Genomic DNA, 17865 nt, shown 5'->3' on the forward strand with positions numbered 1-17865 from the left:
GAAAGGAGACAATTCAGCATCTGAAAAAAACACCTCCATTTTTTGCATAACATCATTAAATACACATCTTCTTCTGATATTAAAAGTTACTTTACTTTTTTTCATGAACTTCGCTGACAAAACATTCAACTCCTTCTCCAAGTTTAATTTTGGTGAATTACTAGATAAAGCTTTAATACGTTGTTCTCGCAAATTTTCGATAGATCTGTCAGTAATATTTTCATTGGATGGTTCTTCGGATGTTGATCCACCTTCAGAGTCAAATGAATTCTTTTGACTATCTTTCTGCAATGACTGTTCAAACTCCTTATCTTGCTTACATCTGATGCAAAACCTGAAGTAAGTGCCCGAGCATGTGTCACAAATTTTTCTTTTCAAAGCAGGACCAGCAGCAGTAATAGGCTCAGAATCAGAGAGTGACATACAATCATCATTGTAATCATAATCAAAATAATTTTTAAGCTCTGGACCATTATCATTTAAACTAGTTCTCAAAACAAACCATGTTTTTGATGGAAACAAACCCCTTTCTTTAAGATAATCTGGAATACTGTCCCGTAAGTTGACTGTAGTACCGGTAACATCTTCCAGTTTTGCAGTCACTTCTAGTCGGTCTTCATTGAAACAGTTCTTTCCACACACACCAAAATAAACATCCAGACTTTTTGTCAATAAATGTTTGAAAGTTTGATTCTCCTGATTTAAAGCAATGAAACGGCTTCCTCCTCCCTCTGCTTGTTTCACATTTATCCAATTTCCTCCAACCTCTCTCATTCACCTTACTTGGATTCTAATATCCTTTTTATTTGTTGAAGCATTGCCAGCAGCACGAACACTTTTTTTGGTTATCTTTGTCAACAAAGTGTTCAATCTGGTAGTGATGTTTCCATGTCTCTTCTGTTCGTTCTTGATATCACTGGATTCTCCATTACAAGCTTGGTCTTGGTCATGTTTTGACAAAATACTTCTTTCAATTTCTTCTTTCACCTCTTTCCTGACTTCTTCATTTTGAATTTGGAAAACAAACAGAACAACTTTGCTCTCACCCCGAGATACCTAAATAAATCCTCCATAAATGGTATGGGAGGCGCTGTGGTGGAGTTCAACCTCGGTTCCAGGATACTGCAGATAAACTTCAGACCAAGGTCTGTAAAATAGCATAAATTTGATTTTCATAAGAAACTTTCTAACACAAATATAAATTCTCGCGCACAGTTTCGAAATTCTCGCGCACAACAGTTAGAATTCTCGCGCAGTGTATAAAAAATTCTCGCACTGTGACCCTTGTGGGCCATCGTACTTATTCACAAGCCTCTATGCAATTCCGTACTGCATTTCTGTTATCATATTCGTTATCACGCAGAACTAAAATTTTTGGCGGAAAATGTTTCAGCAGAAAAACTTTCGGACACAATTTGTTATTTCAGCACAAGAATTTTCGGAGATTTGTTAAGTAAAAAATGTATGCGTAAGTCTTTTGAACGAATTTTAACCAAAATTCAAAAGCAATGATTACGTGTTTAATCAAGATCTAAGAAAGAGTCTTCAGGATCCAACTTTATAGATAGAGCCTTAGCCAAATGTGAAAATAACGAAAATAATAAGTTCTAATACCACCATTTTCCATTTTAATTTTCAATCTTGTTCTAAATGTAAATGTTTTAAATCATTATTAGCAATTCGGGGCGCATTAGTGGCTAGTTTTACATTTTACCTTTATATTTTACATGCAACATATAGAATATGGTGAATGCAAACGCTTCAGATAGTTGATATTTTTCCCACTCATAATAGAATTTGCTGTTAAATTTTTTTGATTTGCTTATGTCATCAACCTACTTGACCCCTCCTTCTTCCCCATAATCAAGCGTAAGCAATTTCGATGACCCCCCTCCCCTTACCTGATTACGTAATAAGTGAACGCTCCCTAACAATACCAGTCCTTTAGGGGAAAATTGTAGATGCAACGTTTACTGAATGACAGTGTATGATGATGAGTCTGCTCAGCATTTTTTAGAAAATCTTGAAAATACAGCTTTAATGATCTTATCAAAAACAGTTTAAGTAGAAAAAGGTCTGGGATTAGTGTAAACAGATCTTGATAATGTCTACTTCGTGCAGAACCTTTCGTATGGTCAAGAACTTTTGCGAAGCTTGTTCACATTCGCGAATAATTCTTTTTATATGCGATAATATCAATAGGTGTTTATTCATTTATTTATTTACTCTAAGATAGGTGTTTTATGTTAATGCCATCGCGCTTTCAGAAAATATTTTAATCGCATGTACTTGTTGAATGAAAGATTAAATATAAATTTCAACTTATTAAGCGCTCCTCCCCACGCGGTTTTTATAGTTAACGTTTCTTTTGCTTTCCTGCTTGCATAATTTGAAGGTAACAAAATCTGCATAAAAATTTTTTTAACTTTTCCATTTCCTCTGTCTCCCTATTGACTCTGTGTTCTATTAATCAAAGTAAGTAAAAAGGGAGGATTTTTTACCCCTTCAATGTTCACAACTATGGAGAGTACTTTTCTGATTTGAAAGGAACTAAAAAGATTGAAGCTATTTCTAACGGTTTGCGGGAGGTAAATGAGCTGAATGAAATAGACTATTTTTGCTTTACAAAGCTCGTAAGACTTTTTCAGCCTTCAGGTACGAGATCATATAGACGTTATTTGAGTTCTGTTTTGTTTGCAAGGTAATATGAATAGGCAATTTTAAATGTAGTTTTTAATTTCATCACAAACATCAGGTTTCTTATCTATATTTTTTATCTCTACTTTTTTATCTTGTAAACCCTTATTATTTTTTTTTGTTTTTCACAAAGAAAGTTCTCTTATATTCAAGTTTGCATAATTTCTCAAATTTTGAGTTTATTTTAGGGTGCGGAAACAAGGTTGGCAAAAGGCAGTAAAACACAAGGTTGAAGCCAGTTTTTTTAGTTCTTATAAGAAAAACTGTGTGATGTTAAGTTTTTTTCGCTGCTTGAGGTTGTAATATTCTAACTGTGAATACACTCACTTCTAGTGATCATTATGGCATACGAGGGATACACCACATTTAAAGTAAATGTGAACGAAGGCGTTGCTTGGGTGACGTTTGATTTCCCACCTGTCAATGTGCAAGGGATGCCCATGTTGAAAGATCTGGATAGTCTATCATCGGAACTCGAAAAAGACGGCAGCGTCAAGGTTGTAGTCTTCCAATCTGCACATCCAGATATATTTGTATGTCATGCAGATATTGATATGCTGTGTGATCTTAAAGCTGAGGAAGTGAAGAAAGACAAAGAATCATTGCTTTACTTACAGAAAGTCTTACATCGTGTTTCTACTTTACCACAAGCAACCATAGCGAAAGTTGAAGGTATGGCTCGAGGTGGAGGTCACGAGTTTATGTTAGCATGTGATATGAGGTTTGCCGCGCGTGGGAAAGCTGTCTTTATGCAAATGGAAGTAGGCATGGGTATTGTACCTTGTGGTGGTGGAACCCAAAGATTGGCTCGTCAAGTGGGGTTAGGAAGAGCTTTGGAAATAGTATTGGGTGCGCATGACTTCGATGCTGACATTGCAGAAAAGTATGGAACAATTAATCGAGCTTTGAATGCAGACGAGATTGGTCCTTTTGTCGAAGAGTTAGCAAACCGAATTGCAAAGTTTCCAGCTGCATCAATCACTGCATGCAAGCGGTGTGTTTACGCAGCAGTCGACACAACTATAGAGGAAGGTCTCGTTGAGGAGGTGTACCAATTGGGACAAGCTTTAGCACGTACTCCTGCGACGAAACGATTTGCGTATGGCAAAGAGCAGGGAATACAAAATGACCTAGAAACCCAAAAAAATTGGGACAAAGGGGTTATGGATATTCAAGGTATTCAATAATTGCGCGGTTTTAATATCACAACTATTTGATATATATCTGCTGGATAAGTTGCATACTACACGCATAAGCATGTACAAATTATCATTCCATGTTCACACACACTTTAGTATACCTTCAAAAAAAATAAATGAATAATACTCCGTGTTCTAACTTGTTTTAAACTTCTTGGCGCAAGTACTGAGCTGCAGTTAGGTAGATGGCGATTTTCCATTACTAATGGTAACAAATTGATTTGAAAACCATCTTGTTTCTTTCTACTCCACAGACTTTACATTGATGATCTTGTATACAACTGAATTATCGAAAACAGTGAGGTTTTTTTAACTTGTGTAGAAATAGGAATTTCTGCAGTAGAAACCACTTCTTTAAAAGAGTCCTTGATATGACACAAGTTTGCCAATTCTGATTGATTTGATGTTAATTTTTCTTAAACTAACATCTTTAGTCTTTAGTCGGAAGTATTTTCACAGATTATTAATACTTTTTGAATTGGAAGAGAAATTTGCCACAGTCCACCTCGATTTAAATGAGAAATCAAATTATTTCTTTCTTCCCCCTTACTTGCTGCCATAAGTGCTATTGCTTGTTGGTATTCCAGACTCTTCCAATTTTTTGAACTTTTTAAATTTCTGCGAAGTTTGTGTAAAATATATCCCCAATGTACTGGAGTCCTCCTATTTCCTATATAAACACCGTTTGAAAATCCTTTAAAGTTTTCCGATCTTCCAAACCAGTGTCTTTTTCTAATAACTATGGTAAGATGTAATATGTTAATCTACTTTAATTTTTCCTCCTAGCCAGATATTATAGGTAGGATGTTATAGTTAGCCTATGCACACTGAAATGATGAGCTGTCCAGCTATGTATATATTTTTGTCCCATTCCCTTGCTTATATCCTTTTACTTTTGCATTCAGCTGCATTTTTTGTTAACCCAGTAGTAATCACAAATTTTTTTTCGCCATTTTCGATTTTTACCAAATTTTATAATTAGCCTAATTGACAAGTTAATTTGAAAAATAATAAAAATAAACAAACGTATGTGCATCACTTCGCCGGAAAATTAAGTGTCTAAACTACTGACCTCGTTTTCATGTTAACGTGTGCGCAAATGCGTCAAACTTTTCATTAAACTCCATCAAACTAGCGAGTTTGATGAAAATTTTGACACATTTGAGTTGAACCATCAAACACGATTTTTTCGAAAAAATGAGAAAAGAAGAAAAAAATTGAGTTTGATGAAGTTTGTTCGTGATCAAACTTTTCATCAAACAAATAACTGCGATGAGTGCAAAAAACATCAACAGTGGAGGGTCTTTCGAACGTTTCGAACATTTTCAACATTCGAATACTGCTTTTGATAGTCCATAACAAAACACAAATGCTCATTCGGTCATTCGTTGAACGTTGAACAAGACAAAATGGCAACGTTAGAAGGTGAAACGGAGATCAAAAATGGCAATTTGTTTGCCAACAAAAAGAAAGAGAAGAAGAAAACGGCTGCTAAAAACAAAAAAGAACTAAAGCTAAAGGTTGATGATAAAGCCAAGGCTTTTAGTTCCTTTACAATGTATCCCTTTTCATCTCTTCGTTTTATCCAGCTGCGTGTTTTTCCTCGATGTGGCTTTTGATCATCAGAATCCATAAGCTCACTTAACACCAGACGTTTCGCCATATCAGTCGCCATTTTGAAATTTTGTAAATGAATAGGCCTTCAATCATTTCGAATGTTTTGATAAAACGTCTTTGACGAATTATTCGCAGTTTGATAAAATTTTCATCAAACAGTTTGATGAACAGTGACGCATTTGCACCCGTCTTTAGCATGTTTATTCCGGCCGTGGATTTTTCGAAATAAAAATGAATAACAGTAAATGACTTGATTCGAACGTTTGTTGGAAAAGCTTAACGGAGTGTTCAATTCAGGTACCGCAAGTAACATTGTGGTATAAACGGGACGGGTAATCGCGTGAGTTTTCCACGGGTACCGCCTAGTTTGTTATAGGTTCTTCGTATATACTTTACATTGTTAGAATTTAACAAATATTTTAAATAATTAGTCATCAAAAAAGGATACTTTTGTAGAATTTTGTGTTTCCACAGGTGCCTAATATTTTTATCGACTGAATATGTATACCAACGGTTTCGAGTCCACGCTTTTTTCTCCGACTATCGACAAGCAACCACATTATTGACAACAAACAGTCATAGGGGTGGCGTAAAGAAATATGTCGTGGTTAAACTACATATAATTATGAAAATAATTACAGAAATAGCATAAATTTACATACAAATTAACTGATTAATTCATTCAACTGCCCATGTGTAGGTTTATTGAGGTTGGAACTACATAAGAAAAGGAAGTTTTTGAGCCAGAAGTTTTTCGAAAAGTCATAAAAGTATTTCTTTCACAAAGACAAATTACTTTTTGATTATGTGTGTTGTATTATTTTAAAATACACTCTATTAGTGGAAAAAAATAGGATATAAGAAAGAGAATGCTTGGCTTCTGCGAAATAATTACCACCAAATGCAAGAAGAAAGAAACAAAAAAGAAATTACAAATTTGATTTAAAGTTTTAACCGCTGCTTCTGTAAAATTCAGGCTCTGTTTTATTATTTTAAAATACAGTCTATTACTGGGAAAAAATAGGCAGGCTAAGTCAAATCAGGCTCCACAGCATACGAAATTTATAATTTTGATTTTAATTCTCCCTGATTGTCATATTCGTTGTACTTAATCCAATCCAGAGCAATTGGAGCTGACAACATGTCGTCTGTCAGCGCGAAAGCGTCCGTAAGCGCAAGCGATTGAGGGGCAATCTCTTTGCACAATTCGCGAGCAACTTCTGGAACTTTTTTAGCCGCCCACGCAGGCAGAAGTCGCTCACCCACAAACCATCCTAGATTTCGCTCTAAAATTGTGATCACGTATAGATGATGCAGCTTTAATAAAATATCTCGTAATGACGGATCTGCCGAAAGCCGAGTTTTAGTGCACACTTCGCTCACCAACCGTTCACCATACGCATGCGCAGCATGTTGAACAAGATCACTGGAGTCGTACATCCATGTTTCGAACAGTTTTGCTCTTCCAGCTTTTGCCATCTTCGTGCCCAGTTCTAAATACAACAAGTCTTCTCTTTTTTTCAACAAGCCATGCAAGTAATCAATGCTGTTAAGGTTTGGTCGCGATAAAATACCAGTGCTAAATTTCGACGATAACCAAATTGTCATAAGATCAGACTTCGTGTATGATGTCAACCGTTCCTTAGCAACCTTTTGCATCAACACGCAGTTGTCTCCTTCCGCAGTCATCGAAGCATGGGAGGACGTGATAACAGTTCCTAAACGATTGACAGACAAGAATCCTTGTCCACCGGTTCTTTCGCGACAGATAGTTCCAACATTTTCCACATTCCATCCACACAGAGGCTTAATGACGCAACACATTGTGACAACATCAGCATGTTCGGATCCATCAGCAGCTTGGAACGCCCACCTATCTTTTACATAATCCAATCCGATGTTCAAACAGTAAGTTTCTGCTAATAGGGGTATCAAAGCACGCTGCTGAAGTTGGTAGCTCAATATCGGTCTGTCTGATTTACCCTTTGGACCTACAGTCAATCTTGTTGCCGAGTACCTAAAATCAAGTTGTATAGAAATGTAAAGCTCTTACATCTTTTTATAAGCTTACAAACTCTGTGAAGTCCATGAAAATTTAGCACATTGAAGATTAATTGCAGCCTAAACTTTGAAAGCTAAAAATTTTTACCCTGATACGCAGAAAGAAACCTTTGGCCAACACTGTTAGACATACTTTAGGCATATTTAGATTATAATACCCATATATGTCTGTCTGTCACGCGAAATGGTACCGCAAGTAGCGAGACGCACGCAATAAAGTGTAAAAAGGACGAACGGGCCGTGAATTTTTTTCACGGCCAGTGACTAGTATATATAGAATAAAGCACCTACCGTAAGGCAACTGCTAATGCAGTTTTGGCACCGCCTTGCGACATGGCAGCTATGCACAATCGTCCGGAAAGCAATTGATCAGCTACCGTTAAAAAACGACCACGGTTGCTTTTGATATCAGTAGTGAAGGTTCCATCCTCCGCCACATCAGAAAATTTATTCAATAAATTTTCTCTTGGCACTCGAACATTATCAAAACTGAGTTTGGCGTTGTCCACGCCATTTACACCCATCTTGTATCCCATATCTTCCACTGTAATTCCAGGCAATGGTTTTAAGTTATCGTCTCTGATTTGAACAAGTATACCATGTATGCCATGATCAACGTCTAAAACACGAATAAACAGGCATAAAAACTTACAAACTGTAAGTTCCTGCTTTACAAAAATGCTGACGTGCCACATTCTTTCCATTAGTAAAAAAGGTTATAAATATCCCTAACCATTATTTTATGCATTTAATCTTTTAGAAATTGAGCCCATCAGAATGTATACGCTTTTTTATAAAAATATATTTTATAATCAACTTTTGTCTGACAACTTAATTTTGCGAAAAAGCTATCTTATAAAACACCATTTCCTTTCCCAACTGAAGTTATCTCAGGTTGCCTAGTATATTTCAATTAAACTGCCAGAGTCTAAATTAAAAACAAAGAAGCTGAATGAAACAATTTCGGTTGAGACCTACCGCCTATTTTTAATTGTGCGAACACCACACAGTGTTTTGCATGGATGGCTCCATTAGTGATCCAATATTTCTGCGCCAGTGGTGTAGGTGTGTTTATGATGAATTCTTTCGTGGCTTTGTCATACACAGCTGTGGTTTCCATTTCCACCGCATTGTTGCCATAACTACCAGAATATAAAAACATACCAGTAAAATAAAACAAAAAAGAATAAAAAAGCCATCGGTTTAAATTGACAGTTTTTTTTATATCGGTCAATGTTTATCAGTTTGCACGAAAGAATTACTTGCGTTTTCAGGATCAGTCAAGTAAAATTAGAAATTTTCATAATTAGTTTAATTACTACGATTATTTACCCTCCTTAGATTCTAATGCTGCTGATTGATGACGGTCCTGAAAAGAGGGCCCTAGGGCATTTAAACCTTCAATTTGAGCTACAGAGGGCGTGTAATTACAACAGCCGCTCAAATAATATCAATCCTATTCTCAGGCTGAATGTTAAGCATAAAGGATAGATTTACACTTAATAGTCTTTGGCATGGCTTGGTCACAGAGTTAACGCTCTACCACAAAACCACCAGTCGGTAGCTAGTTTTTTAACATATTTTTGCCTGAATTTTGCCTGTATATATCAGTTTGCGCAAATACCTCTGTACGCAACACCTGTACCAAGTGCCAAGAATATAAAGTTTATCACCCCAAAATAGAGCTACAAATCCCAATTCCGTAAAAAAAAACTGGGACGAACGTGATGCGTGACGTTACAAAGTGTGGAAAGCGCAATTTTATGAAGTGACTGGTCTAATAAAGTAGCAAATTTGTAAATCGTTTATAGTTTTCACAAATATAGCTACTCGCAATTCCATCTTATTTTATGCTAAATATGCCAAGTTGATCAGCTTTCGGTTGTACATGTCGCTGCACGTTTAACAAATTGCTTAGTTTTCATAAGATACGTTAAGAAAAATCAAACAACACACTTCGTAAAAAATGATTGCAAGCGATTAAAAGAGATAGGTCTTTAACAAAAGGTTCTGTTTTTTACATCTGCTCAAAACATTTCACTGGCGATTGTTTCCAAAGGGATATGATAGTGAGACAAAGTTCATCTTGATTTCTTGAATGTAAAAAAAGTCACTGGTCTTCAAGTCCACGCCATTGTATAATTTACGTTCACTTTCATTTTACTAATATTGTTTCACAAGTTTGTTACCTTCTTCCATTTTAAAATTTGATATTTTAAAGTTAATTTTTCGTCCTGCTTGCCACTTATGATTATCTTTTCTCACAACTCATAAGCAAAGTTTTACTTCAGAGACTAAAAAATTGTCCCTTTTACTCCCTGAATTGTTTCTCATTTAATATGCAAACTTTCCAAGTTGAGGACCATCACACAAAAAATATAAAAAAGAATGGGCTACTGTTCTCCTTTGTCCATAAAATTTCCTTTTTTAAAATTATAACGGTTCAACGGGAGAGGGACAATGCATCAAAAGTCTTTGAAAACATTTACAGTTTTTTTTATGAAGACTGTTTGTTCATTTGAGAAATATTGTTGTTTTTTGACGAAAAAGAAAGATTTATTTTTAATATATGCTTAGTTATTTTGCTTCTTGTTTATTAAAAAATAAGTTAATCGTAATGTCTCCTCTTCTTTTCGATGTGTTTTCTTGTAGGCCTCTCTCTGCTGCTTGCTACATGTCACACTTTGCAACGTCTTTTTTGATACTATTTCCAGTTTTCTTGTTTTTACGCAGCCCGTTAAAAAAAAGGATAATTCTGGCAAAAAAATTGCTTTTATTGAGATAAAAACAGACATAATTAAGTTGCACTTTCTTATTTTTTTACATATATTACCCATTTTTGACAATATATCAAAAAATATTTTTTGCACGCAGTTCCCCTTTAATTTAAAGGAATAAAAACTATGATGCTCTCCTAGAAGATAGCTTGTTCAAAATTAGGAAAACGTGGCCAACCTTACCCAAGCTCTGTCAGTCCGAAACACCCTACATCTTGCAATGAGTCAATTCCTTTTAAAAGTTTCTTGTGATGACGTTCCGTACCAAGTTTTAAAACAGTGCCACCAAACAAATTAAACTGGACTGTCATTTTTGTTGACATTGCTGGATCCACAATACTGGCCAACTCATGAGCTGCAAATATTTTCAACGGATTGTCGCGAAAATCAAGCACTGAGATATACCCTTTGTCGCAAATCTTTTGCAAGCGCTGCAGAGCTACCTAGAAAATCAATCAAATGTTCCAGTTAAAAATTTTTAAACTATATGACTATGAAAAAAAAATTGTCTGATAAATTTAAAAGAACCACACAAGGCAAATTGAAGAAAAAACAGAGAAAAGAAGACTTTATTTCATTCTTTCTGCAACCAAATAATTGTATATAAGGCACATGTAAGCTTTAAAATGTCAAGTGTGTTACATCACGCAAACATAAATAAAAACTACAAAACTACGAAGTCATTAAACAGTTTTGAAGCTAATTTCCAAACTTTAAAAATTTAATATATAAAACACGGAACATGCTAATGCTACAAACCTCTCTTTCCTCTTGTAAGCTAATGTTATACTCTGGTCGAAACACAGGATCACTGAGAAACTCTCTCATCTCCTTTCTCATCTCATGATTATCATGGTCAATCAAAGCAGTCATTTTGTCTACATCAAAAGATGCTTTTGGCCATTTTGATCGCAACTCTTTTGGATCACGGTTAAGTTCGACAGCAGTCCAAGCACATCTTTTCAAGTTTAATGATTGCCTGTTCCGAGGTTTAAGCTTAGTAGTGAAACTTGAAGCCCCAGTTGAAACAGCAAACCTTTGACTTGACTTAAGCATCTTACATGCGAACATTGTCTAGTGTATCTATATATTTATTAAAAAAGTAATTTATTATGCCAGAAAATAAAGTTGTGCCAGACCCCCAACTATTAAAAAAGTTTAAAAAAAGTATACATTCCATGGAACTTATACAATGCAACTTATATAGTCATATTACGGAGGATAATTGGGTAAGAAAGTGTAGAGACTTGATAGTTCCTGGGGCAAAGCCTAGAGGCAGACCGAGAAAAACTTGATACAGAGGAGGTTGAGTTTGATCTAACACAGTCTACATGAGATTGGAAGAGAGTCATTAATATACCCCGTCCAACCCATGCTAGCATGGAGAACGGACGTTAAGCCGAGAATGATGATTACATTAATGGCAATATGTACGGGCAATTAGGTAATTTCTTGTATATATTTAAAATGATTAGCATATATATATATATATATATATATATATATATATATACATTTTTTTAATTTATTTTTAAGTAAAGAATGAGTTATATGACTTCCCTAAAAATATAAAGGTCTAAAATTTACTTATAAAACTGGAAATAAAGGTAGTTTAATTTCTTAAGTCTCCCATTGTTTTTTCCAGCTACCTACTTCCAGCTACTTTAAAATAATTCTGTATACAATGGCTATGCTTTTGAACTTTCAACAAAGGCATTTTACCGGAGAATGAGGATATTTTTTAAAGAAAATTATAAACTCTGACTACACAGTAACAATTCGCAAACTAGTTTTCATTTATCATACTTTTAATGAAAAAGGTTAAGGCAAGCCCACCTTTTTTTCTTTATTTTTCAGCCATTTTATTTGCCAGCTCTTACAACGCAGGCCATTAATAACACATAGACCATAATTTTGCCACCCTTCAAATATAACTGGAATAGAGTAGGTACATGATCACTACATCACATCACCAACATAAAATCTAAAGTTTTATCATAAGTCAATTTACATAGCAGGCAGCGAAAATTTTTTGGTGGAGCAAGACAGTTTAATTTATTAATATTAAGCGGACGCCACAAATATCTTGTGTTGGTGTCAACTGACCAACCGTATTTTTTATTAAAATTTTTGTCTCCTCTACATAACATAATGGCAAAAAGAGAAAAAAAGTCCTGGGATCGATATTGCTTACAATCTGCATTATTCTATATTTATAATCGCTGAAACAAAACGTCTAAAAATAAAAGCATGTGCAACAAACAAAAATAAAAAAATTTATAAAATAAAATGTCTTAAATAATCCAAAGTGTCTAACAACCGTTACGTAAAAAGCGGAATACGCTAAAACTATATACTTGCTTTGCCATTCCAGAAGTACACCTGGGAAAAAAAGAACACCAAACATTAAAAAAACCCAACATTTTTGATAAGTCATGCAAAAAGCTATTCAGTCTATTGCATCAACAAACCTTACAAAATTATACTAAAAATATAAAAAATTAATAGCTGAAAACACATAAAAGAGAAATATGAAAACTTGAATATTGTATATATTTCTTTATATGTATATAGGAATTACCAATGATACTATTAAAACACAATTAAAACCCCACCAACAATTATTAGTAATCGCCTAGATAGAAGATCAACAATCTCCCTCTATTTTCTTTTTGTGTGGCTTTCAGTTGGTTATTGGAATGTGAGAGGAACTTATAGCAACTCCAACTCGCTTAGTACAGTGGTCTAGGGGCAAAACCCGCATTTCACCAAAACCCTCTACTGTACTGGTCTTGGTTAAGTCATCACTACATGTATCTCTCTTTCTTCGTGTGATTATTTGTGTGGAATTTAAACATAAAAATTCCAAAAGATAAAAACTAAAAGAAACTTTAATTTTTAAGCAAAATATTCAAATTTTCAAAACTCAACATTTAATTGTTCACTATTATTCTTCATGACCCCTCTGTAGCACATTCATTAAGAGTGTGCTATTTGCTCCTTGTTTTGTTAATACGTCTGCTAACTGATGTTTGGTAGAAATCCACTTCAATTTAATCTTTTTCTGATTGACACTCTGTCTAAGTTAAGACATATCAACCCTTAACCGTTTGTCTTCCAAAGACTTTGTTGAAAGGGCAGCTTCGAATAATGATTTGTTATTTGTATGACATAAGATGCCTTCTAGATTAGTATTCAACACTTAATTTATCACATTCTTCACCCATATGCATGAATCAATACCATTAACAAGAGCAAGTGTCTCAGCAGCAAGAGTGCTACTCGCAACCCTCTTAATTTTCAAGATTCTCAACACCTTTCAGGAAAATAAAAATTCCACTTTGAGAGCTGCCATCTTGAAGGTTCCCAAATGAAACATCAGAATATAAGATCAGTTGTAATGGAAACTAAGCTTCCAAAATTTCATGGAAATGTTGGGATCCAATTTCAACTTCTTTACCACTTTATTGGCTCTCATAACATCATCAACTACTGCATAGTTTAGTTTTCTGCTTAGCTGGCACACATCAAATGAAATATCAGGCCTTGATTGTGATGACATCGAGTTTAGTTGTCCACACATGCATTGGAAGTTTGATTGTTCTTCATGTGTTAGTTGTTGATGTCTGTCACTTGAAAATCATGGAATCCTCCCCACAGAAAATTATCAACCTATATTACAATCAGTCCTTGGCAGCAATCATCTTGAATCCAATAAAATAATGCTTCATCAAATAAAGACATTCTCAACCCCAAGCCGATTAGCTCTTCCTTCACACGTAGATACAAAGCTCTTGAAGCATCAGCAAGGCTGTATACAAGTTTATTTAGTTTCCAAAACACACCTGTTGATTTGCTTCCTTTAGGGGCTTTATGATAATCTCTCTGTCAATCTGGTTGCCTTGAAGAAATGCGGTCTTGACATCTAAGGTGTGACATTCCCATTCGTATGTTGCTAACATCGTAAGTACAATGCAAAGACTTTCTTTTGAAAAAGTTGGGGATTTTTTACCTCTTTTTATTTTCGAAACCAAACGACCTTTAACTGTTTTGTATCCCCATGTTCTTTGTTGCGACCACCCATCTTGTGGATATTACAGATTGACCCTTATCTTCTATGGTGGAAAAAACTTTGTTGTCCTCCAATTGGTGAAGTCTTTATACTTTGCATTTAGGACCTCATCTGTAACAGTTGCTTAAGTCGATAATAGTACTTCTTCAGTTTTGTTTGTCTCAACAACAGGTTGCCAGTTACTCACACATCTTTTGAAATCTAACCAATTTATTTCACCTGTGTCTTCATTTTGGCATTTAAACAGCTACCATACTGTCTGCCTTCTTTTCCTTTTTTGCTCACTTGTCCAGCTCTGCTGTGGACCAATCCCCTTGTCGGGAGTTAGCTTGTAAATGATTTTTGTCCACAACTTTTGTGATTTCATTCATTGAGGCACCGTCTGATGTTGTTTCTTTTGTTGTTTGTAAATTTGTTGTTTTCTCATTTTCTGGTTCTTCTGTATTTTTACTGTCAAAATCATCTGCACCAACACATTCACCAAAAACATCATCTGCACCAACACATTTACCAAAAACATCATCGCATTTAAGTGGAATGCAATTGTTTACTTGTGTAGTTGTCACTTCAGTACTCCTTTCTGTGTCTTGTGATGTGATTTTTGTGAATGCAAAACTTGGTCAAACTTCTGCAAGCGACACATGTATACTCTAACATAACTTCCACCATGTTTTACAAGGACCTGCTTATTCTCCTGTCCAATTACAGTGTCTGGTCCATGCCATTTTCCACTGTCTTTTCTTTTATAGAAAACTCTATCTTCATTGATACATCGGTCATCATTGTAACATTCAGAGGATTTTTTCCAATATTTAACAATTGTCCTGTAGGTCATCTTTGCAATAGTTCTTTTCTGTGTATATAACGCAACGCTAAATTAGTGTGATTGATTCAACTAACACTATGGAACAGAATCTTAACTGAAGACAACGACTTACCAATGATAATGGTTTAACACAATTAAAACTCCACCACCAAGTGATTCTATTAGTAATTGTCTACCGAAATATTTTAACCCAAAATATTAAAACAACAGTTTGCCTTACAGACCCAAACTTATAATCAACAAAATCATGCATAAAATCAAAGAAGATAACAGTGCAGCGTTTTTTGAATTTAAGAATTGAATATTTTTCAAACGGTTGTAATGTAACAGATGAAAACATTGATTTAAGTTTAGTTTTTATGTTTAGGTTTTTTATAACAACATCAACACTGAATCACCCAGTCTGTAGTGTTAAATAGAGTAACAACGGCAAAATTACTTTGTACAGCTTATGTAAATTTTTATAAGAATAGTATATTATTTTTAATATTTTCTTACCATAACTATAACCTCAAAAGACATATTTAAAAAAAATAAGGCCATCTAAAAGTTACTATTTTTAATGCCAATTTCTACTGTATGCAACAACATTGCTTTGGACATAAAAAAGTTCAGTTTGTTTGATATGCAATAAAAAAGTAAACCTCTGATTAATTTTGTGCATCATAAAAATTTTCATATTGAACAAACAATCAAGCTTAGACATATTCTTAGGATATTCTGACCCATTGTTTAGAATGTATTCTTACAAAAAAAAGTTCCTAACTTTCTTGACAAATACAATCCTTGTAGCCTAAAAAGCTTGCTAAATATTGCTATATATAGCTATTGGCAATTTTTTTATATTTAGAACAAACAATCAAGGGTAGATATATTCTTAGAATAATCTAAACTTTTGACCCATTGTTTAATATATATATATTCTTACAAAAAAGTTCCTAACTTTCTTGAGAAACACTATCCCTGGTATTCTTAATTATATTTTTAGCATGTCTATGTCCTGAAAATATATAAGGGCTATGAACCAGTTAAAACGCTCACATTCCGTATATCCCGCGCACATATTAAAAATCCGACAAACGCGTTTTGTGCAATGAACAGACCAGTGCACTTTGCTTGCTGGTTCAATATTTTTTCCCAAAAGTATATTGCAAAGAAATATTTCAGCAAGACTCATTCTGGATGAAAACATGACCAAGGCTGTAGAAAATAAAAACTCTAGATATATCTATATGTTCGAGTCTGTAAATTACATACATGCCGGAAAAATAACCATTTTTGTTTTTCGCTGCCTTCAGCTCTGATAGTTGTATCTTCTCATTAATAGTTATCTAACTAATACAGCTGCATGGGACGCTGAGTTTATATCAACAGAAGTATCACCAAAGTATCAATCTAGTTGGACAGGATCAAACTCACTGTAAGTGTTATATTTCAATTTAACAAGCTCGACTTTCGTGTAAGTCATGAAAGTCGAAATCCAACAACTATAAGTTGCTGTATAGCTATTGGAAAATTCTTTTTATATTTAGAACAAACAATCTAGGTTGAACATATTCTTAGGATATTCTTAACTGACACTGTTATAATTTGTCTAATTGTCGCTAAACTGATTATACAAAAATCATAAAACATAGATGCATAAATGCAAAACAAACCTATATATATTATGAAACTAAACATATGATAAAATGTGTGAATAAAAAGAAAGAAAAACACATTGCCAACAGACCAAAGGCCTTATTTTAGTAATCAAGTGAACAGCTAGCTCAATTTGCTTGAACTGTTGCTATAAACATTAAATGTTGTTAAGACCCTCAGAAATCGAATTTTAAATTAAAAGGATTTTAAATTAAAATAATAGTTAATTATGAAATTGAGTTACTTACCCTCAACCGAAATATGGTTTTGTCAATCGCGTCTTTTCGTGGACTTTGAACTCTATGTCTATTTTGTAGTGCCGAAGACTAGGGGCGGCTGCAGTAGTAACGACTGACACTGCGCCCACCCAGAAGAACCCAGGCTACGGATACCGTCGCAATGATGCAATTAAGCGCCCAGCATTTTTTAAGTTCCCCCCTTTTGAATAAGCGCCCAGTTAATTTCCTTAAAGTTCAATGAGCGCCCAGCACTTATTAAGCGCGCCCCTCCTTGAATAAGCGCCCACCTGATAATGGGGGGCGCTTAATCGAAAACTACCTTGTGAAACTGGGCGCTTATTTGAAAATTTTACTTTCTTATATTGAGAACCCTGAAAAGACTAAACTCATTTCGCTTGTTCGGATCATCAAGCTGTATATTGGAAGCGTGGACGCAACATAGTTACCAGCACTTGCCCCTGATTTAAATAAAAAGCAGCGTGCGTTAGAAAAAAGGTTGGCATATGAACGTTTCAACTAAATCGTTTTTTCTTTGTGGAAAATAAACCTAACGTTTGTCACAGACATCAAAATACGTCTCAAACAAAAATCTCTAGGAAGATTGTCTTTTTCTGGGAGGGTCAAAAGTTTATTCTGGATTGTATCATGGTTATTAAAATAGAACACCTTTCACTTTCTCTTGCGTACAATAGCACTAAATATTTTACATGGATCCCTCTTTTAAATTAGGCGCCCC

At 34.7% G+C, this 17865-nt stretch overlaps 2 protein-coding genes across 7 annotated transcripts; one reads left to right on the plus strand and one right to left on the minus strand.

The window, feature by feature from the left end:
* Positions 1-2557: 2557 nt before the first annotated feature.
* LOC130641181 (short-chain-enoyl-CoA hydratase-like) lies at positions 2558-4796 on the plus strand. Of its 4 annotated transcripts, none has more exons than XM_057447873.1 (3): positions 2558-2655; positions 2886-2925; positions 3031-4796. In XM_057447873.1, the coding sequence occupies exon 3, from the start codon at positions 3039-3041 to the stop codon at positions 3882-3884; it is 846 nt and encodes a 281-aa protein (XP_057303856.1). In that variant the 5' UTR covers positions 2558-2655; positions 2886-2925; positions 3031-3038; the 3' UTR covers positions 3885-4796. The 4 variants fall into 4 exon arrangements, with proteins under 4 accessions (XP_057303856.1, XP_057303855.1, XP_057303858.1 ...); XM_057447872.1 differs by having other exon boundaries at positions 2578-2701; XM_057447875.1 differs by lacking the exon at positions 2886-2925 and having other exon boundaries at positions 2582-2701.
* A 1322-nt stretch (positions 4797-6118) lies between these two features.
* LOC130641180 (uncharacterized) lies at positions 6119-17235 on the minus strand. Of its 3 annotated transcripts, none has more exons than XM_057447868.1 (6): positions 17139-17235; positions 11111-11434; positions 10535-10794; positions 8553-8716; positions 7866-8193; positions 6119-7530 (listed from the first exon to the last, which is right to left on the minus strand). In XM_057447868.1, the coding sequence occupies exons 2-6, from the start codon at positions 11420-11422 to the stop codon at positions 6576-6578; spliced, it is 2019 nt and encodes a 672-aa protein (XP_057303851.1). In that variant the 5' UTR covers positions 11423-11434; positions 17139-17235; the 3' UTR covers positions 6119-6575. The 3 variants fall into 3 exon arrangements, with proteins under 3 accessions (XP_057303851.1, XP_057303852.1, XP_057303853.1); XM_057447869.1 differs by lacking the exon at positions 17139-17235 and adding an exon at positions 15362-15432; XM_057447870.1 differs by lacking the exon at positions 17139-17235 and adding an exon at positions 12188-12658.
* Positions 17236-17865: the final 630 nt, after the last annotated feature.

Source organism: Hydractinia symbiolongicarpus, chromosome 4 (assembly GCF_029227915.1).
Source record: "Hydractinia symbiolongicarpus strain clone_291-10 chromosome 4, HSymV2.1, whole genome shotgun sequence".
NCBI lineage: Eukaryota > Metazoa > Cnidaria > Hydrozoa > Anthoathecata > Hydractiniidae > Hydractinia > Hydractinia symbiolongicarpus.